At 52.3% G+C, this 22,471-nt stretch overlaps 2 protein-coding genes across 2 annotated transcripts; one reads left to right on the top strand and one right to left on the bottom strand.

The window, feature by feature from the left end:
* Positions 1 to 685: 685 nt before the first annotated feature.
* Positions 686 to 2,632, bottom strand: SRSF1 (serine and arginine rich splicing factor 1; the record flags this gene model as incomplete). The annotated part of the gene is made up of 5 exons (XM_079545158.1): positions 686 to 708; positions 1,125 to 1,311; positions 1,582 to 1,754; positions 1,976 to 2,160; positions 2,439 to 2,632. 5 exons carry the CDS (start codon positions 2,630 to 2,632, stop codon positions 686 to 688), a joined length of 762 nt encoding a protein of 253 aa, XP_079401284.1.
* An 11,907-nt stretch (positions 2,633 to 14,539) lies between these two features.
* Positions 14,540 to 16,496, top strand: DYNLL2 (dynein light chain LC8-type 2; the record flags this gene model as incomplete). Its single annotated transcript, XM_079545110.1, has 2 exons — positions 14,540 to 14,692; positions 16,359 to 16,496. The coding sequence occupies 2 exons, from the start codon at positions 14,540 to 14,542 to the stop codon at positions 16,494 to 16,496; spliced, it is 291 nt and encodes a 96-aa protein (XP_079401236.1).
* Positions 16,497 to 22,471: the final 5,975 nt, after the last annotated feature.

Genomic DNA, 22,471 nt, shown 5'->3' with positions numbered 1-22,471 from the left:
AAGCTATCCGCCTACTGCGCCTCTAAGCTACAGCCAGCACCCCTAGCTGGAAGGTAACAAAGTTAACTAACTGCAGTTTTCAAGCATACCAGTGAGTCAAATCTGAATTAGTCTGGGGGAAGGGCTGACAAACTATTCCCAACTAGGTTCTCTTATTTTTTTTCTTTCATTCTGATACTTTAAAAAAATGAAATAGCAACGCTGTATCAGTCACACAGAGGACATGCAGATTTTAGCAGTATTGATATTATACTCCGATTTAAAGATACCCTTGATCTGCAAGAGTAGAAGTACCACGGAACATTAACGCTTGTAACCAAATGCTGCAGGACAAAGTAAACCAATACTCCCCCCCCTACCCGGTTTACTCCTTTAAAAAAAAAAAAACTAGAATGGAATAAGGAATTACAACAGCCAGTACTGAGCCACAATTGCCAAGAGGGCTTTAAAGAGGAGAGCAATTGTAGCCTGCAGAGACCAAGAGGTGCCTGAAGAAGTGACACGCAGGCGCACGTTCTCAATTCACCTGTCTCAGTATAAGGTCAATACTGCCAAGTTCATCTGTGACAATAGCACTTGGAGTCATACCATTGCCTCCATTATTGATCTGATCCTCCTCAATCCTCCTTTTGACAATCCTAAAATGATTGACATGTGCTCCACAATCCTTTAATCCAAAGCATTCTTAATCCATCTCTTCAGATATGTCTACAGAAAGACACACGAAAAGGCAAGATAAAATATAAGATCCCCCAGAAGAGACAAGTTAGCCACAAACATCCCAACATCCCCAGCTCGCATAAACCATAGCTGAACACTGAGACATTTACACAGCAATACCACAGCTTGAAGAATGGTGGTATTTAACTAGAACTAAATTGAAACAATCCTGACTGACATCAATTAAAATACAGTTTACCAAAGACATGAGGGGAATGTTGTTGTTACGGAGCAAATACTCACTAGGGATTTTACACAAGAATGCAATTCAACACTTCAGCCGATTTGAATAAAACAGTTTGAATTAAAAAAAAAAATAAATTGAAAGACTGTACTGAGTAAAGGAAAACTGTGTACAACATGGGGTTCTACAAAAAGATCAGAGCTAGTGATCGCTTATGTACGAGATCGGGATCTGCTGTGGCGGGGAGAGTAGCGTGGAGATCCTCTGCTTCTCCGTGGGGAATAACTGCGGCTTCTGCTGTTGCTTCGACTACGGCTTCTGCTACGACTACGGCTGCGTGACCGAGATCTTCCATAGCTTGGACTTCTTGGACCATCAACTTTAACACGGATGTAGGCAGTTTCTCCCTATTGAATAGACAGAACTTTCGATTGAAAGGTCTAGGCTTCAGGGCCGTCGTTTTAGGCATGCTGACAGACTGCAGATATCGTTTACTAAAGCACAGAAATAGACACCAAGCCCTTAATAAAGTCTATTCCGTGACGAACTGACAGCAGACTCAGTTTAGCTGCTTTGTGTATTAACGCAACGAACACCACGTGTTCCTTACCTTCACATCCTACTGTTAAGCCCTTTGTATCCAATTCTGGCCAAAACCAAGTAAGGGTGAAACCTACCTCATGAGATCTAAACTTAGTGTTATCCAGCTTTCGCACAGCGTAGGTCATATCTTCCTTCCGTACAAACTCCACGACACCAGTGCCATCTCGGAAAACATCAGCATAACATACATCACCTGCTTCACGCATGTGATCCTTTAAATCCTGCCAACTTCCACTTGGAGGCAGCCCTAGATAAAAAGCAACACCCGGCTTTAAAACCCGATCGCGCGGGCCTCTCCTGCGGGGAGGACGGAGTCAGGAGGCCGAGAGCCACCCGCGGCCACGAGGACCGTTCGGCCGAGAGCGGCCTGCCCCGCGGCACCCGGCGCCCCTCCCGAGAGAAGCGAAGCCGCGTCGCCCCCCGCGCACGGCGGCCGGAAGGACCCGGGGGCAGAGAGCCGTGACTCACCCGATACGATCACTCTGTACTCCGATCGCCGGGACGGGGGGCCGTACCTGCCCCGCGGGGCTCCGCCCCCTCCGCCGCCGCCACCTCCTCTGCCGGTGCCCCGGCCGCTGCGAGGGAACTCCACGCGGAGGCGATACCCATCGTAATCGTAACCGTCCCGCCCGTAGACGGCGTCCTCCGCGTCCCTGCGGGTCGGGACGGGCGGTGAGCGCGGCCGCGCCTTGCCACGCGCCGCCCCCCGCAGCGCCTTTGTTCCATTCCCCGCGGCCCCACCCCGCCCCCGCCGCCCCCCGCGCCGGGCCCGCAGCGCAACAGCACTGCACAGCACAACGAAGCGCAGCGCAGCGCAGCTCATCGCAGCGTAGCGCAACGCAGCGCAGCGCCGGGGGGGGCGGGCGGAGCCGGGCGGCGCCGCGCCCAGGGCCGCTCCCGTCCCCCGCCGAAAGGCCCCGCGGGGGCTCACCTGGGGTCCTCGAACTCCACGAAGGCGAAGGGCGGCCCGCCGCGGCGGTTCTTCAGGTCGATGTCGCGGATGGCGCCGTATTTGTAGAAGACGTCCTCGATGTCCTTGGTGCGGATGTCGGGGGGCAGGTTGCCCACGTAGATGCGGCAGTCGTTATTGCCGGCTGGGCCGCGGATCACGCCCCCTCCGGACATGCCGAGGTCGGCAATGGCTGCGGCGGTGCGGGGCCGGTGCGCGGAGCGCGGGCGGGCGGGCGGGCGCGGGGCCGGGCCGGGCAGACAGGAGCGCACACGCCGCCTCCCCCAACCGCCGCTTCAAAATGGCGACCGCGGCTTCCCTCGCGCTCGCAGCGCGCGCAGCGATCTCACCCCGCGGCGCGGCGCCGCCCACGGCTCTCGACTCGACTGCGGCGGTTCGTCTCCCGCCGCGCCCTCGCCGTCGCGCACGCGCGGTGCTGCAGAAAAGTAGTTCCTCTCCTCTGTCTTTCACCTCCGAGGCTCCGCCGAAGAGGCTGAGGCCGGGTGAGGAGCGCCGCTCCCGCCCGCGGGGACGGGACGAACTCGGTTCTCCCTCGGAAAGCCCCCGCCGTCCGCCACGCTAGCCCGGCGCTTTTTCCCTGCCGCCGTTTTCGGGGCGCCGAGCCGTGTGACGTCACGTCCGGTGCGGCGCTCGCGCCAAGAAGGCCCGGCCGGGGCTGGGGGTGTCCCACAGTGCGCTGCGGCGGCGGGGGCTCTTGGCGCCAAGGCGCGGGGCGTGGCCCTGCCCACAATGCAGCGCGAGGCGCCGCGGGCCGTGCGCGGCGGCGGTCGCAGTTGGGCCCGTTACGTCGCGTCCTTTTCCCGGCCGTTCCCGCCCCGTTCCGCTGCCGCCTAGAGGGCTGCGGCCCGGCCTCTCTGTGTCAGCGTCCGTGGGAACGGAGGAGCGGTTCCCCGGCCGCTCAGCCGAGGGCGCGCGGAGGCGATCGGGGCGGGCTTGACCGCGCTGAGGCAAAATGGCCGCCCGAGGGCGCGGGGCGGCGTCACCTCCCGCCTCCGGGCGCCGCTGCGGGGCTCCCCGGGCACAGCACAGCCGCTTGGCTGCCTTCGGTCAGCAGTGCGGCTTCGGGAATCCAAATAAAGGGCAAACCGAACGTCGGTGGCCGTTTGCGTCTGCGTCAGTGAATAAAATAAAAGCACGAAAACTTGGCGGCAGATGGAGGCGGAATTGGGTGTAACGATGGGTGCTTTGTGAAGGTGTGAGCAGAGCCGTCAGGGAAATAACGGCCTGCTGTGTTTGTTTTCTCTAAGAGATTGGAATTTATATGAAGTCACTAAAACACCAGGATGTTACCCTTGTTAGTCACACATCCCTGACATTTCTTCAGGCAGCAGATGTAATTTTTAACATATAAATTGCTTTTCGCTAATGAGGCTGCAATTAGATGAGCCAAGCTTTGGTTTAAAAACAAGCGTTATTTTGGCCGGCAGCTCCTCCCTGGTGACAGGCAAGTCACACATCCTCTTTTTTGTTTTTTTTTTTCTTTTTTTAATACAGCAAAAACTTTTGCCCGGCTCGGGAGGGCAGAGCATTCCCCGCTCCGTTGGCTCACGCTTGGCTTCCTGGAGATTGCACTTGGCTTTTGCAGAGATGGCAATGCGTTATGAGGTCAGATGTGGCACTGGGGCAGACAGTGGTTGGCTGCCTGCAGCCTGGCTGGCTCTGCCAGCAGCAGTGCTGAGACCGCCTGGTGCTGGAAGACTGAATCACAGCACCACGGGGATGGGGGAACACAGCAACTCAGCGTGGAGAAAACCCCTTGTGCTCCTGAGTTAATTAAGGGATTTTGAGAAATGCCCTAGCACTTGGTAGTGGCTGTCATGCTTACTTCATTTTCATATGTTAATTAAAAGAGTGTATTCCTCCAGCAAACGGTGATCCTCATGGCATTAGAAAATGTTTTGTAGCGAAAACATTCTCGCTATGAAGTTTCAATGTGCTTGATTATTATCAGTGCCTTTCATCTCCCTTTCTGTGGGTTAAAGTGCAGTAATGCCCTCTGCTCTAATGGTTTCTGACGTCGGTGATACCTGTGCTGGATTGCTGGTGGTTTAAAGACTGCCGTTAATCACAGAAGGATGTGATGAGCAAAGCCCATCATCAGAAGCGGTGCTTTACCCAAATACAACTCCTGGTTCCTGGGGATTTCCTGCACCTTCAAGGAGTTCTAATGGTTTCACCATCCTCTTGAAACCAGAGCGTGAACTCGTTGCAAAGACCCCAAACACGCTCTTCACACGTGTGGAGAAGGCTCCAGCCTATGCCTGGGAATGACTGTTAATAAACTGCTGGAAGTTATTCTTAAAGGCATCATAAGATAATGGTGAATCTCCCTGGTCTGCTAAAACCCGCCACACAATTTCTTTTGTGTGTTAATAGTCCTTATAACTACTTTAAGTGATTGCTTTAATTACTTTAATGAAGTGTCTCTTCATAGAATTATTGAATGTTTTCTTTCTCATTACCTTTTTTAGCTCCGTGTTATCAGCAGAGCACTGAAAGCATTTGGGTAAGCTGCAGAATGTTTGGTTGCTTTTTCAGAGCTGCTTTTGGCTTTCTGGAAAAATGTATTTGTGGAGAATCATTAAACATTAATTACATAGAAAATAAATTACTAGGTAAGAAATGGCAAATAGTTAAAAACAAACAAACAAACCAACCAAAAATGTCAACCAGCTGCTGTAAAATGATGGGCTTCTGTTCTCACAACAAGAACAGAGCTTTCTAGCAGAGAATCGATCAGCAAAGCAAACATGAACCAAGTCACCCAGCTCCTCTGGGTGGAGCTATGCCGGAGCTCAGCCTGCTCCCACTGCCTGCTCTCGGCTTCTCATGTTGCAAACGAAGCCCAGCAGGTTTGGTTTGGCCCTCGCTGGCATCCTCACAGCTTTCCTTCTCCCCTCTTCTTTCTGGGACCTTTTCCCACGCTGTTAAGCAGCCCTCGCTCTGCTCAGACAGCCGTGTGATGCCACAGATGGCTCTTGGCGTGAAGACACTGCAGCGAGCTCATTATATTCACTTTTACTGATGATGAAACAGAAGCATTGGAGGAGCAGTGGCTTTCCCAGGGCTGGGGTGAGAGAACTGCTCCTAAAGTGCTGCGGAATTGGGCAGGGATTAATCCTGTCACACTGCACTGCAAAATAACAACCCCTAAAGCCCTGATTGTTTGGGAGAAAAGGGCTGTTTTTAAGCAGTGCTGTGAGCTGGAACAGTTATTGTAGAACTGAGTTGTCCAAACTTCCCGATCCGTGACAATGGCTCTGGGGAACTGGGTTCATTGGCAGATCAGCAGTGACGCAAAACTGCACAGACTGTCTCTGCAGCTCTACATGTTGAGCCAGAGGTGTCTCCATGCCATGCATTTACTTGTGCTCATTTTATTTATTTAGATTTATGCATAAGCCACAAGATTCGGTGTGCACATGCTGTGGCTTGTCCCGATGCACACTTTGGCTGTGCAAATTCTACCTGAAAGCCAACCCAGGTGAAAAACACGGATGGAGGGCAGGGTGAGGAAAGCCACCAGAAGAGCGGGCAGAGATGCAGCCCCTGTGCATTAGGACCAGGGTCATACCAAAGTCATCAATGCGACTTGAAAGGTGATGGAAGTTATTTGCTAAGAGTTAGGCTGAGCGTGCCTGCAGGGCACACGGTGCGAAGGGTCACAGTGCTGCCATGGGGCACTGCCCGTGCTCTGTTGCTGCTCCCGCACGTGATGCCTGTGAGCTAACAGCACGAGGATGATGTGTTGGGAGAGATGCTTGGGTTTTAGGAATCCTGGAACACTGATCATAATAACACCTACGCCCCCAAAGCTATTAAATACGACTTACTCAGAAGAGCCGTGACTGTAACATCTCTATTTGTCTTGCTAGCAACAATTAAAAGCTCATTAACAAAATTAGGTTTTGGTGGGATATGCGCTGCCTTGTTGTCACGTTGCCATGACTTCAAGGTGAGGTTCCCTTGGGTTCCTCACCATGTGGGTGGAACTGAGCCCAGAGGCCCTGGCGAGCCCCAAGCTGCTGTGGCAGTTGCTGTCCCTGTGGTCCCCGCTGGGCACTCACACTGTGCTGCCGGGTGCTCTGGAGGATGAGGAACAGAAACACTGGTAATGAACACAAAACACGAGCCCTCTCCTTCCTGCCAAGGAATGAGTAAACAAAAGGCACAGCCATCTCCTGGGTGCTCATTTCAGCGTCTGTCTGTCCAGCAGGGACACGAGGTCCATGCGTACCAATGTCCTCTTGGTTGTGTCTCCCTCAGGAGTGTGCGTAGATCTGAGGCTTTTTGCTCTCCAAAAATAGCCCCAATTTTTCAGGCCTCAGTAGTTTGTAAAGGAGGTTTTCCATTAGTGTTCAGTCAGACTGCAGGCAGCAGTGATGTCTGTGCTGTGTTCTGCCCGGGGTGTTCAGGCAGAATGTGACCCCACATGGATGTAGTTCTGGTGATTTCTTTTTATACAAGCTGTAGAAAAGTGTATCCAGAGCAGCTACCTTACATAGCAATTCCTTACGTTGTTTCCCAGGCAGAATATTACCATTTTGTTCTCTGAAATGCCAGACATGGGCAGGCAGGAGAGGTGCAGGGGGCTCCGGGAGAGCTGAGCTGCAAAGGCATGGGGCCCTGCTCACCAGGTCAGCAGATGGATTTGTTTCCTTTTGCACGGGGCTGTGCACCTCGCTGCAGTGCTATTTTCCATTACGGACCTCGTGTCCACAGCAAAAGGAACAAACCAGCCAATGCACGCTGCTGGCCCTTGGGGGAAACATAAAGCAGCGGCTCAGAACACTTTTGTTTTCTTTGAGAGCATAAAAGACGTCAGAAAGTATTTGTTTTCCCCCAGGACTTTTTTTTTCTTTTTCTTTTTTATTCACCTTCTTCTTCTCTCCCCACTGAGCAGAGAGCAGCCATGCACTGTGACCGCTTGCCTGCTGGAAGCAAACACGAACCAAATGCTGCGCCGTGCCAGGGCTGATGGACAGAAACCTGTGCCCTTTCCTTGCCATGAACTCCATCTCAGCACCTCCAAACCACAGCAGAGTGATGCTCTGTGGCCCAGGGAGCACAGCCAGACCCTGCCTGGGCACGGCACTGCATGGGCTGCACTGAGGGGAGAGGGTGGGGATGGACAGCATGGGATCCAGAAGCAGTAAATTACACAAAGTCGAGTTGTCTCTTCAGCACTTCTGTTAGTAGATAAAGCTGCCTTTTGTTTGGACAAAAGTGCTGAAATGATTCCAAAAGGTCCTCTGGGTTTTGGAGCTGGTTTTACCGGCCGTGGAAGGCAATGTTCAGGTGCCCTTCTTGTGCAGGGCATTGCTGTCTGCACAAAGAGCCACATCACTGGTAGCAAAGCCCAAATGTCACGTGCATCCCACCAGAAGAGCTGCCTTGCCCTCTTGCTAGAGATGCAAGCAGGATTTCAGCCACCTGTCTCAAAATAAATCCCAGTTGCCATCAGGTATGCTGGCATACCCCAGGATGTGGGGCTGCTCTTGCTGAGGCGGGGCTGGAGCAGTGCGAGTGGCCCCCCTGCACCTGGGCGGAGCAGCCTGGAGCATCTCTCTAATTAAAACCAAATCCCTCGTGGGCTCTTACACCCAGAGATGTATTACAGGCTTAAGGGATGCATAAAATGTGTGTTTATTGATTGGGCCAAGTATTGCAGCTCCTTCTGCAGAGTGAAGTGAGAGCATCAGTATGATTGACCAGGCTGTGGGAGGGCAGCTGCGTCAGTATAGTGTCAAGAATAGTGATTCCAGATTCCATTATTTTCCCTCTTTTTCCTTCACTCAGTTAGGGAACTGCTAGAGCCTAAGTAAAGCACAGAAGTGCTGCTGACCTACATCACAGACCTGCATTTGGAACACCGTGCATCCTTGCTGTACTGGAGTGAGGTCTGCATCAACTGAGGGCAGCAGCTCCGTTCTGTGCCCCAGGAGCTCGATGGGAGGGCTGAGGGGTTCCTGGCCAGGCTGTGGGTGCAGCACTGCTGATGGAAGCCTGCAGGGCATCAGTCACAGGGTTGCTGCAATCCTGCATTACTCTGAACTAGCTCACTCACCCAATTACTTTATTAATGAGTGTCCAATTAGCCAGGTGCGAGTGGCCAGCAGTGCCTGCATGAACACCCAGTTCAGGCATGAGTGCCTGACAAATGCACACATGAGAGCCCCCTTGGTGAATGCAGAGCACATTTCTGTGTGAGCACCCAGGATCTCTGTGCAGGAGCACTTGATTCATTCGGGGGTGAGTGCTAGGAAGATTCCTGAGTGCCAAACAGTGCCCATGTGAGCAGCCAGCGGGCTCTTGTTTGTGCACTTGGTGGACTTACACAGTCACAACTGGCTCCTGCACAAGTGCAGGATCAGCCCATGCATGAATGCTCGGTTTCTGCATGCATGAATGCCTAATTACTGCCCACATGAGCACCCAATCAATGCATGAATGAGCACACAAGTATTTTGCACGAGTGCCCAGTTACTTTGCATATTAATGCCCATTTAGTGTGTGCATGACTGTTCACTTAACTCATGCATGAACTTACATGTGAGCCCACTGTGTGTTCCCTGAGTGGGGACTCCCATGGGCTGTGACCATGGAAGGATGAGGAGAGAGCAGTGTGTGGCACATGGCTCTGAAACAACTTTTCCTTTGGTGTTAAAGGCCCTTCTACGCCTGCCTTTCACCTCTGAGGAGAACAGACCCGAGGGAGGTTCCAGCCTGTTTCTTGCCTGGGATGCTGGAGCTGCCCTGGTCCTGCTGCAGTGTACATAGAGGTGCTAATTGCATTCCTGTGCTAACGTGACCCTGCCCAGATTCCAGATAGGTATTTTTGTTTATGGATCCTGCATGAATTGCACACCACAAGTCAGTTGCAAAAACTTGTAGCAAGCAGGTGACCTGAATACATATTAATAAGGCTCACAAGCCATTTAGTATTAAAGAGTTTTCTGTCATGCTTATGGGATTGCAGGCAACACATTACCTCGTGGAAAGCAATGTTTAGACAAAAAGCCATCTACAGCTCATCACATTTTTAAGACCATTTACCTTAGAGATACGTCTGTAGGTGTCCTTTGCTGCAGGGCAGACGGGGGGGGCGAGGCGGGGTTGTGGGAGCGACTTCTCTGTCACGCTGCAGCTGTGCAGGCAGCCCTGCGAGCCTCAGCAGAAACCAGATGTGGGGCATAAACTGCTCAGCAGCATCCCTGACATTAGCACTTTGTTCCTGTGCAGGTGCTTTGCAGCTTGTCCCTTTGAGGAGATCTGAGCTGCCGGGCCCTTTGCTTGAGGTACCAGCCCCAGAAGGAAGATTATCTGTGATGGCAATGTCTCCGGACCAGGAAAGGCATCACAGCAGCTCCGCTGGGATATCTGTGCTCTGACCACAGCAGACAGCTCTTGGCAGAGGGGCTTTGTGCTGATACAGTGAATGGCCAAGTGTCCCTTGTATGCACTGCCATGGTGCCATCAGGATGTCAGGGGTGTCTCTACCATGCCACATCCCCGAGCCACGTGAGAGCTGGGAGATGAGTTAAAAAAAGAAACTGCTCTTCCACTGCTGCTGCTTTTATTGATGATTATTGGCAAACAGAGCAGCTGATGGCAGAGTCTGGAGATAAGCAGGTAAAGGAGGCGCGATGGAGGAAGGAAGAGAGAAGGACTTGCTGCAGGGAGAGAAGGCAGTGCTTGTACAGTCATCTCTGTAGAAGTGTGGTTTCATTGCAGATATTTCCCTGGCTTCAGGACAGAGACCCAGGCAGAAAGGCCATCCCTGAGAACAGAGGAGCCGAGCCACGGCTGGAGCTGGAAATGTGCCTGGTCAGGAAGTGCCTGGCCGCAGGGCAAAGCTGGACTGGCGGATGAGCACAGCCTTAGATGGCAAGCAGCTCTGCACAGCCAGGCCCTTTTCATCTCTCTGAAGTGCCTTATATAGTGCACCAAGAGCAATTTATAAATAAATGTTTTTTGTCACGATTTAGGAACGCATCTCCCACTTGAATCACTTCCTCCTGTGCAGGCCGTGCTCCTTCCCGTGCACAGAAACGCCCAGCCCACAGAGCCAGTGCTGCACTGCTACTGGCTGGGCTGTGGCCAGCTCCTGCTTCTGGTCTGAGGTCCAGGGCTCCAGCTGTACAGAACAGGCACGGTTCAGCAGCCACTTCCAGTCTTAAGATCTCCTCTGTCCCCATCATCTACCCCAGCCTCAGTTCAGGATTAACATTACGTTAAACCGCAGCTACCTTGACTTCGTGGGTGTCATTACTGCACATGAGGATTAAGCAGATACTCATGTCAGCAGGAGGGGTGGGAATGGAGAGCTGACTCTCCAGAACCCTCCCTACTAACGAAGCTCCTTCATTTAGCAAGGGATGCTGCAGCAGTACGGACCGGGAAACCCAGCTCCGCTGAGCCACAGCAACAGGATCGGGCCGGGCGTACGGCGAGCTTCTGGAAACACGGCCTGGGAACGTCGAGCCCCAGTGCCGGGGATGGGAGCCGGCGCAGCCCGCCCTGCGGCGTGGCAGCGGGAACGCCTTCCTGCCTGGCTCTCCCTCGGGCAGTTCCTCGGCACCCATGCCGGCTGAGAGGGTGCAACCAGAATGAGGGCTGGCGGGCCGCCATCCCGGCACACTGGGCACCCCGAGGACACCCGTATGCTCAGAGCGCGTTGATGGAGGGCGCTTTCAGTCCTGTCACCAGAGCACACCCGCATCTTCCTGAGGACAAGGAGCAGAAGGCCCATGGAGCAGAAGGCCGGTCCCGCCGAAGTGCGCCTGGTCTCTGCGCCCAGCAGCAGCCCTCCGCGGCACAGGGCGTCCCTCCCGGGGCGTGACGGACCCCCGGCGGGATGAGGTGCCCCAGCAGGCGATTAAGATCCAGGGAACCCCAGCGCGGGCGGCGCGGCCCAACTCCGCCCCTCACGCTGAGGGGACGGCCCCGCCCCGCCCCTGGCCCCGCCCCGCCCCGCGCGCCCGCGCGCGGCATTGTGGGATGAAACAGGATGTAGGCAGAGCAGCGCGGGCGGACGGGCCGGGCCGGCGGGCAGCGCTGCGGCGCAGCCAATAGGGGCGCGGCGTGGCGCGAGGCGCAGCCAATGAGGGCGCGGCGGTCAGTGCGCCGCAGCGGGCGGGGCGGTATTTGAGCGCGGCGCGGCGGCGCGGCGCAGAGCGCTCGGCGCGACGCAGGGAGCGGAGCGGAACGGGCAGAGAGAGGCGAGCGGGTCCGGGCCTCCTCCCACCTCCTCCTCGGTGCCGTTCCTCGCTCTCCCCGGTCGGCCCTGTCACTGTGAAGGTGAGCGACGCCCTGCTGGGCTGGGACTGCGGAAAACGCCGCGCCTCGCCCGGTGCCGCCCGGTCCCTGCGTGCGGCGGGGCGGGTCGCGGATCCGGGCGGCTCCGTCCGATTATCTGAGGCCGCCGCGCCCGGGCGGCTCTTGCCGGCCTCGCTCCGCGCAAGGTCACCGCCGCCCCCGGGGCTCCCCCCGGTGAAGGTCACGCGGTGCCTCGGCCTGCGCTCGGCTCCGGAGGCCGCGGGGACGCCTCTCGCTGGGGAAGGGGCCGCGCCGCGCCCGGGGTCGCTTCTGCAGGGCTGCGAGCCGGGCCTCGTCCTGCCGCCCTGTAGGAAGTGCTTTGGGTGCCGGCCTGGGCCTAAACCCCGTCCCGAAGCCTCACCCTGTCCTGGTCTGCTCCTCTCTGAAGACTCCACCTGGAGGGGTGGCTCTCAGAGCTGTGCCGTTACGCCTTCCTGGGGCCCGTCCTGCCCCGCTAAGCGCCTTGCTTTGCGTCTCCTCACAAACAGAGCTGGGTGCAAGGCCCCGAGGGCCGGCTGTGCCTTAAGGCTGAGACGTGTTCTCGTGCTGTTGGGCTGCCGTGCAGGAAGGATGCCCGTGTCACACCCGGGGAGGGAGCTGAGGCCCGGGCCCGGTTCTGGGCACTCAGGTGGGTGCGTGGGGAGAGGTCTGGCCTCCAGCCCTGCCATTACTGCCCTTGGGAGGCTGCTGTGCCTGGAGCAGTGGTACTGGAGAAGGTAGGCTGGCCCTGCAGCTCTCTTGAAGGCTGGTGGGCTCTTACTCTGGTGCTGTTGGCCATTGAAGGCACTGTTCTGCACTGAGATGTTCCTTGCCAGAATGATGAAGACAGAAGATGCTTTTTGCAGGTCGCTTGATGCCTGCTTATGTAATGGCAGATGTTCTCTGAACTCTGTGTGTCGCAGATGTGTGAAGGCCAGGTGTTCCTCAAAGAGGCTTTCCTGGGAGAAATATCCATGAGTGAATCTCTGCTATGTCACTTCCTGTGGGGTGGATGTGCAGAAGGCTCTTCCAAGGGGGTGCCAGCCCCCTGGATAATGAATCCACACCTGCAGGCTGTTAGCTTGGTTCTTCTGAGTCATGTCTTGCCCTGTCAGGGTTTCTAGGCCCCATGCTAGAGCCTGCTGTCTCGAACCGCAGCAGAGAGGGGAACAAACTGCAAGTGGCAGAGCAGTGATAGAGGCGTGTGCTCTGTTGCTGTCTGAGCTCAGTTCCTGTCGTTCCTCTTGGTGCTATTAGTGTATGTTAATAGCAGTGCTCTATTAAGCACCACATCTACATAGTATAAATTAAGGTTGCAGTAGAAGACTTCAAGTGCAGACTGAGTAAAGAATTGAAGTATTGTAATTGTAGGGCTGCAATTATGTAACTGGATTCTCTTTCTCTCTGGGTAGCAGGCTCCTTTAATTGCTGTAACAAAGCTACTCCTTCAGTTTTCTGGGACTGTTCCAGGAAGCGATCATTGCATGCAGCAGATTTTCTTCACTCTTTGGTAAAGCTATGAATGTGTAGTTTCACAACTTAAAAATATCCTTGGTACTATTGCATGGGCTCACAGCATTGTAGAGAGATCTAGTAAACTTACGGGTGTTTTGCAGGCTTAATTGGAGGTACTTCTTGCCAGTAAGTAGCTTATTTCACAAAGTTTTAGTGCACTCTGGTAAGAGCTGCTGCTGAGGTGAGCAGCAGTGCTTCTTCTCAGCATAGGCCTTTGCTTGACCAGCCCCACAGATGGTGCTTGCTTCCTGACTGGGCACTCCCTGGGATGGTGCCTCTGGTGTCCAGAGTGGGATTTGGAGCAGGCCAGCCAGCAGCGCTGCACTGGGCTCCTTTCCTTGCTTCAAGAAAGGCTGTGGGGCTGGGATTGCCAGACCCTGCTTTCTAGGATAATGTGAACTGCATACAGGAGGCTTCCCAATGCTGACTGCCTCATAGAAAGGCCGTGGTAAGTCTGCATGTCAGTGGCTCCATGCATGTCAACTAGCTCACAGTGAAGGAGGTAAATGCTCAACTGGAGTTACCATTTCCTGCTTTATAGAGGTGATGGGCAGTGCTGGTGTCTCACACCTGTGCTGTGATCTACAGGTGGGGGAAGAAAGATGAGGTACCCTTCCCTGGCCCTAGCAGTGGCTGGCTTCTCCAGCCTGTTTCCCTGTTAGGCTGTAGCGTGGTGTTTCTGGTTTGTCAGACTTGCTTTGTCCTGTGGCAGTAGCTGAAATCTGGGGTTTAGCAGCAATGCTGAAGTGATAGGCTGACTGTGGAACAGTGTTCATTGCAAGTGGAACGAGCAACAGTAGCTGCTGGTCAAGGGCAAAATGAAAGTACTTTTACTGTTGTCATGCTTAGCAAGCTGCTGCTGGGGACAGGTCTGGGGTCAGCTCCTGAGGCTCCAAGCAGGTTGATGCTCCAAACTGTTGGTGCACCTGGAAGGCAGACTGGGCTGTAGCCTATTGATGTGTAGGAGGGCTCTGTCTCTGCGGATCTTGTCTCCTCCCACACCAGCTTTTTTTTGCCTGTTTGATGCAGGTGATGGTGTTGGGCTATCTCTGATCTAACCTCCAGACACTGCCAATGCTTCACTGTTCCAGCTGTGAAGGATCTTAGCCTGGGACTGTGAGAGGCTCCCTGATAAACTCGCACTGGGTGTAACGGATTTCATAGTATTGGCCTGTGATGCAGTTTGCCATAAAGGAAAACCTCTGAGCATGGGCAGCTGCTCCTTTCTTGGGAAGGGATTAAAGGAATCTATGTTCTGCCTTAGGTTCACGATGTCTGACAGAAAGGCTGTCATCAAGAATGCAGACATGTCCGAGGACATGCAGCAGGATGCTGTTGACTGTGCCACACAGGCAATGGAGAAGTACAACATAGAAAAGGACATTGCAGCGTATATAAAGAAGGTAACTAAGGGATGAGGGGGGTGCTCTGCCTGAGACTTCCTGCAGCTCTTAAGTATGTGTGTGTTGAGCCTGAGTGTCTGACACTTCACACTTCAGTGTTTGGAAGAAGATGTTTTCTTTGCTGCTTCACTGCTATTCCCAAGAGGATGGAGTGACTTTTCCAAGGTCAGAGAAAGACTGTGGCAGAGCAGGGCCTGGTGTATTGCTGCTCTCAGCAAGCAGTTTGAGTGCTTTCCCTCTCAATTTGCTAGCCTTAAGAGCTGGCTGCAGCCTCTATTTAGGGCTTGCTCCATGGATGCTGCTGCTTTTGCTTGACTGCTTCTGCTTGACTGGCAGTACAGGTGCAGGATGGGATTACTCCGAAGCTTCACGCAGAAGTGGGCAGCCCTGCATGAGCAGTTCTGTTTGTAGTGTTCCAGACTCCAGGGTGGTGGGTGTGGAGGAGGATGCAATGTCGTTCTGCCTGGCAGGAATGTACAAACGAGCTGCTTTAAAAGCAGTGCAGGCAGTTCCCCTGGCTCATGAAGTTTCCCTGTTTGCGGGAGCCCATTAACTTCTGTTTCTTGCTTGACAGCATCTGGGGAGCTGTCAGTTCCATCTATAGCCACTTCTCTGAAAAATGGCCAAAGTCGTTTTGAAGGAGCAAAATGATTATGTAGGTAATACAGTCCTGGCTCCAGGGTTAGCTTTTGGGCCTTGCTTGTAATCTAAGCTTGAATGGATTCAAAGATGTTTCCTAACTTCTCAGATCACTTTGATCTGTTGAAGCAAGACCTATCTCAAAGTGCTTGAGGCAATGCAGTGTGCAAAGTGAGTGAATGCAACAGAGAATCCAAAAAGTTGGCCTTTATTTCCTAAGAGTGTTGGATGAAATTATTTGTTGCACCTTCACACCCTGACAAGAAAGCTTTTACCTACTTCAAAGGTTACCTGCAAGGAGTTTCAGACAGCAGCAGGAGTCTCAGGACTAAGGCTCACTTTAATCTTTGTGCTCTTCTGGCTCTGTATGGGCGAGGGAAGGGTGTTCCTGGGTGTTACCTGTTAGAGGGAAGAAAATGTGCTCTCACCTGCTAAACAGACTAAAAAAAATTAATAACCAGTGTTCCTTTTGCCTACCTTCTACCTCAAAGATCTTAGCTGTGTCCTGTGAATCTTCTTGCTTACTTTCACTGGAATGTTCTCCTGTTAATGAGGAAGTGTCCCAAACAGCATACACCAGACTTCTTCTTTTACTTAGGTGACCTTTAAGCTCAAATGCCTTGTTAGAGCAGACATGCCAAAATCTTTTTTTTTTTTCTTTTTTTAGTAGGATTGGAATGGGAGAGTAGAAATATTCCCCTGAGCTACCTACATGAAGGGCTTGTATAGTGCTGTACTGAGGAGAGCTCTTACGTCTGCTCATTCTGCCCAAGGCTGATGCATGTTCCAGATCTCAGGAGATAATTTGCTTGTGTTGGATCCTTCAGACAAGCCGGTGCAGAGCAGAGGCCTGGCTTGTGTCGGTCACTGCTTCACTTAATACAATGGCATCTTGCAGTGGGAAATCTAAAGATGCTGCAGGTGGGAGGAGAGGAGTTAGTGTGAACAGAACCAGCTAAGAATTTGTACTTAGAGCTATTTTCATGTGGGCTTTCTTGGCCTTAATGCCTCTCTTCTGTTTCTTCAGGAATTTGACAAGAAATACAACCCAACTTGGCACTGCATTGTTGGCAGAAACTTTGGCAGCTACGTAACACATGAGACAAAGCACTTCATCTATTTTTACTTGGGTCAGGTTGCAATTCTTCTCTTCAAGTCTGGATAGGAAGTAGGAGCAAGAGAAATCTGGACTGTAATGCACTGATGGCTGAAGCCACGACTCCCCTTAACATGGCTATGCCGCTGCATGGACTGTATACTATATTTAATGTGTATATGTTGCAGTAAAATTCTACTTCTGTTTAGTTGCCTGGGAAGAAGGCGGCATTTTTTTGTTACTGCTTTTTTTTTGGTTGTATTGCACTAGGAAACCTGTAAATGCTTAAACAATGGCCTTTACGTGGTAAGAAATAAAACTGTTCCACAACAGCTCCCTCAGTGGTAATTCCTTCTTTGAGGCTGGGAAAACTTCTTTGGGCAGGCCAAAAAGACCCTGACTTCCTTATGGAGTTTTACTAGACTGTTAATCTTGTAATAAGGAGCAAAGCCAGTGTGAGCCTCTGTACCCACCCTGCAGACTGTAGAGAGCTGGCTCTCCTAGTAACCTCAGCGCAGGTACTCAACCCACCTGAAAGCTGGTAGGGTGGCTCTTATTTCTGTGGCTTTCACACATGTTGAACTCCACCCTGGACTGTGATAAAAACAGACTTGCAGCTGGCACCCTCAGTGTTCTTTCAGTACCCATCACTGTATTTTTTGGCTCTGCTGAAACATTGACCTAGGCTTGTAAGCACCTCAGCCTGGTCTAGAAGACTTCAAGAAGCATCCCCTTGAGATGCTGCTTCCTGCAGCGAGCAGCAACCTCTGCCTGAAGTCTTTAGACCTGGATGCTGAGATCTAAAGTTGGCCACGTGGCCCATCCCTGAAATGGAGTAGATATCAAATTGGTGACTACTGACAACAACTTATTTGGCATGTTTTTAGCCAGTTGTCTCAACACTGCCTTAACTTGATGCTCTCCTTTAAAACAAGCTAGTCATGTGGAAGATTTGTAAGTGGCCACTGTCTCCTTTTTTTAATTTCTGTAGCTGATAAGCTATTTCTGGAGGGCTGTCCTCCATGTTCTGATATCTGCTTTTGTTCTTAAAGCACAGTACCAAGAAGTTATATTTACATGTGATGTTTGTGTGAAGGAAACTCATGTGACATCTGCTTCAATGGCAGAAAAATGTCTTGGTCTCCAATAGGTTCAGCGGTGATGTTGTCTTAGTATGTACTGACTCTTGGATAAAACTGCAGGAAGTGTTTTTTATCTGGGTGGGAGAAATCCTTCTGAAGGGCAGTGTGATGGCAAGTAAATACTTAGTGCTTGTCATAAAGTCTATTAGTGGTTTGTTGACTGATGTATAGGCAATATCACTGGGCTTGTGAGCCTAGCTTGTGTCTCTAGGACAAGTTTGGTGTTGGTAACCAGTCACTGGTGGGGTGGGAAGGCGGAGTGAAGGGAGCTATTCTTTGTGAAATGGCTGGATGACCCAGGTTGACTACTTCCTGAAGTAAAAGTCTTTCTTGTCTCTGTGCAAAATCCAAAGTATGCCTAATTTTGTAATATGGATAGAACAATGTTGTAACTAGAAAGAATGTAGCTGTCATTACTTCATGTTGATGGAAATGTTTGCACTGGGGTAACGTGCCTTGGGCTGTCTGGGGCACTCTTGTGGTCTTGTCTGTTGAGAACTCCACTCTTGAACTGAAAGAATGTTTTGGATTTGTTTTTTTTCCAAGCATGAGTCTAATGTGAACCTGTTCACGGTCTCTTGTGGAGCAAGATATGTTCCCTTCATAACTGCAATGGCTCAAATACCATTTATTTTTTTCAAACATTAAAGGTGAATTGACACATTTAAACAGCCTCTGGTTTCTTCATTGCCAGCTGTCTGATGCAAAAACTGCTCTTGTCTGGGGAAGGTGAGTGACAGGTTCTGTGCCCTGGAAGATGCCGATGACCCAAAGGAGGCAGCTCTGTGGACCAGCAAGTAACTTGGTCGGGGGAGCATATGTGGCCCATCTGTGTGGGCACTGACCTCCAGTCTGGCTCAAACACTGTGCCAGAAGGAGAGATGGAGGGGAGTGCATCCTGCTGCAGCCCTAAAAGGTGCTTCTGTGCCAAGTAACCTAGATATGAAGGCGTTAAGTCTGACCTCTTAATGGCTTCAGGCAGACTGGGGGTAGTGTAGCAGCTGGGGTTCTGGCTCCTCTGTGTACTCAGGTGTCTGCCCTGCTTTGCAGGAAAGGTGGGTTCCTTTCTGTGCTTCATAGCAAGGCAGAATCTGGAAGTGTTGCAAACTGCCTGGAGCTGCCATGTTCAATACTGCCCTTGCCTCCCTGGCTTGTTCCTGCCAACCTCAGTTTGAGCATGTAGTCTTCCTGATGTACTGGCAAATCTGTGGGCTCTTGTCAGCTCCAACAGTATAACAGCTATGCTGCAGGACTGTAACACTGGCATGTAAAATGAGAGAAAGCTGAGCTGTAGACAAGCGTGAGGCTTATGTTAAGTAGCTACAAAATGAAAGAACTCCAAAGCAAGCAGCAGTATGTTTGCTACACACAGGCAGCCTGTCTAACCTGTACCTGACAGTGCTGAAAAACAGAGGAGGTTTCTATATTTGGGAGGAGATGGGAGTGCTGCTCCTCCCTCTGCATTCCCAGTGAGCCTTTTAGCTGGAATTATAGTTTAAGCTAAACCGTGCTGAGGCTCTGCATTCCTGGTGTGCCTGGCTCTGAGTTATTGCTGCGACTCCAGGAAAACGTCTGCAGCCCTGTGGGGCTGGGGAAGTTGATCCCTATTGGTGCATGGGGCTCCTAATGGTTAAAAACTGACTCAGGAATGCCAGTTGCTGCCCAGGAGGCTGCTAATCTGAACTCCTGATGAACTTTTCCAGGGCTATTCTGTCGATGGGGAAGCCTATTTCATTGCATGTAGTTACATTCGATGGGGAAGCCTATTTCATTGCATGTAGTTACATCCCATGGTTGTTGTGTGGTGTACGATGGTCCATGGTGGAAAGTGGAATCCTGGAGTGATGCCATACCTTGGAGCTGACACATGCAAGTAGAAAATGAGTTTGTTGCTTCCTTAGATGTGTCACTGCAGCAGAAACCCCCCTTCAGGCTAATAGGAGCTCTAGCTTGCACCTTTAGTGGTGAGGCTAGCAGGGAAACCAAGCCCTGCTCACCTGTCCCTGCACAGCTAAGAGGCTTTAACACAGAGCTTTGTGTCCCACTGCCTTTCCCTTGTTCTCCCCAGACGCTGCCTGACACAGCTTTTGGCTTTGAATTTTTCCATTGCTGTGCTCCACATTCGTCTCCAGTTTCCACCATGTGCAGGTGGCCTGCATTATGCCTCAGAGCATTAACTGTGTCTGTGCTGGAGAGGCCAGCAGCAAGCTGGGGTGCCTGCTCAGCCTCAGCAAGAACACAGAGCTATTTGGAAGCATCTGGATCCGGAACAGTGAGTGGAGGGTATGTATCTGTGGGGGAAACATCTGGAGGAATAAACTGCTTCCAGATGTTTGGGGGAAAAAAAAAAACAAAAAAAGCCCCACTATTTAAACGTGAACTCAGTATATGTTACCATTCTGCTTTATGGGCATTCAGAAGACGTCTGATGGCAGCAGGGTCTGTGCTGCTGGCTGCTGCTCGTGGGCTCAGGGCCGAGGCCTGCAGATGTGTGTGCATTTGCTGTGGATAACTGTGGTTTATGGCTGGGGAGTGTGTCACGTTATTTTTTGTTGCACAAACCAGAACTTTAAATTCCTTGCATGGAGTATTTCTTCCAGATGTGGCCTTGCAAAAGCAGTTTTGTGGCACTGAACACTGTGCAGGCTCTTTTTGGTGGCTGTGTTCCATGTATGTAGCTATTAGTCATTACCTAGCAATTATTTCTCTATGGAGGGAGCCTGGAGTAAAGCAGCTGGAGAAGGTGCAGGAGCCAGCCCTGCCTCCTTGCTGCATGGGCACAATATTCTCCTCTGTGTCTGCCTGTGTTCTATTAAGGGTCCCAGCGATGGTGAGATCCTCCTAGCTCTGTGCACCCATGAAGGGGCTGGGCATTGCAGCCTATTCCTGTGGGATGCCCAGGACTGCTTGTCTGCTCTCCGTCCTTCCAGCCCACAAAATCACTCTGCAGCACAGGCTGCAGCTTTAGTCTTTCCCGAGCACGTGGAGCAGAGCCTGTTGCTGATAAACCTGACACCCGAAGGACGTGTTCCTTTTTTGCAGCATTTCTGTGGGAGGTTTGAGATGAAGAGAGAAAAACATGGAAATCATTTTTATCTCATGCTCAGTCCCTGCCTGGTGAATCCTGAGGAGCCGATGCCACTTGGTGCGGGAAGCAGGGCTGTGCCATCCCTGCCCACCCGAGGTTTCCCTGCTTTGTTCTATTTATTGAGCAGCATCTCCCACACCCTTTGCCAGACTGTGACTCATAGCAACAAAGCCTGTGCTGAAGCCATATGCCTCAGCGCTGGATGGATATGGGAGCTGCAGGTTCCTCACAGGAGGATAAACTGTGTTTATTAAAAGACAATCAGATGCTTCTTCCCTTAAGGCAGCATCTAGCTGAGGCTAAGTAATAATAACTCATTACTGCTGAGACAAAAAAACTGCTTTTCCTCAGGTCAGCAACTTCTCCAGCCCCCCTGCGAGCTTCCCTGAGGGCTGTTCTACACTGAGCACCGGTGGGGGAAACAAGGGAGATATTCCCCTGCCCAGTGCTGTGCCTGGGGAAGGGTGGATTGAAACGTCCCTCTGTTCTGGCATTGTGCTGGGTGGGAATTGCTGTAAAGCAGAACGCAGCATCTGCACTGTCTCAAAACATGTCACGTCCTTGCCGATCTATTCAGATTGCCTGTGCAGCCTCCAGATGGATTTCTCCTGGTTTCTAGGCTTCCTCCTTTTCGTGTCCAGCTGCTCCAGGCTGCAGCTTTGGGTTTGACCCTGCAGGGCCACATTCTGGCCCCATCCCTTCTCCTGCAGGAGGCTGGGGAGCAGCCCAAGGCTCAGCTCAGTGCCCTGTGTTAAGCTCCGGGAGCAGCTCCATTTGGCCCTGGAGGGCCTCATCTTACTTCCTGCAGAAGCTGTTTTAGTGGTTGAAAGAGTTTGCGAGAGAGCTGCGATCCCCCCACATTTCAACACGTGCATGGCCTTTCCTTTCACCTCCTCCCAGCCTGGTGTGAATTGAGTGCTTTCAGGGGGAGGAGACTGCTGGGAGCTCTTCTCTCCCGTCGCATTGGTTACAGCCCATAAAAACATCCCAGGAATTTGCCACAGCAGTCTCTCGCATCATGAAAGCGGCCTTTGTTCCCAGAGTCGCAGCAGCACCTCTGACCAGTGTGTGTGGGCCAGGGGCTGCAGAGCAGCTGGGGGCTGCTGTGGGACACAGGCATCCAAACCACACCTGGGAAAAGTGTTTCCCAATGTTTTGCCACAACATGGTTTAGCCCTGTGCTGCTTAAGCTGAGTCAGAGGAACGGAAATCCCATCTTACACAGACATCTTTCCATGAGCAAGAGGCTACGTGTTTTATTCCAGCTCAGGATCTCATGCTGGTGGTTTTGGGGTCTGGGTGCAGGTGGGATGTGGCCCCACTGCAGCCTGAACGCAGCAATGGCTGGCAGCCAGCCCACAGCACAGCACTGGGAAGAAATAAATGCATTTTATTTTTTAGGAAAGCCCAGAACGCTTTGATGGAGATAAAACCTCTCTGTCGATCCAGTTCTAAAAGTCTTCTTTTCTTGAAGGGATCACACTGACCTGGTAGAGAAGCAGCTGACCCGGCCCATCAGCCAGTTTGGAGGGGTCCATCCAGGCCTGTGCTGCTGAGGATCCCCTGAAGCGGTGGGGCTGAGGGCAGGTACAGCTTGGCCCTTTCCAGTGAGGTCCCGGGTGCTGTGTCCCTCGTGTCCCTGGTGGCTCACACAGCGCAGGGCCGGCTGTGACTCAGCAAGCCCTGGTGCCAGGCCTGGGCTTTGTGTCGTGACTGTCCCCAGCAGCGCTGACACCTGCAGTTCCAGCAGAGCTGGGCTGGCTCAAGGCATCATGGTGCTAAAATATTTTACAGAAAATCATTAAGCAATTAAA

Source organism: Tetrao urogallus (genome assembly GCF_951394365.1).
Source record: "Tetrao urogallus genome assembly, chromosome: 20".
NCBI classification, from domain to species: Eukaryota; Metazoa; Chordata; class Aves; order Galliformes; family Phasianidae; genus Tetrao; species Tetrao urogallus.
Note: the sequence above shows the minus strand (reverse complement) of the source record. Positions and strands in the feature narration are given on the sequence as shown.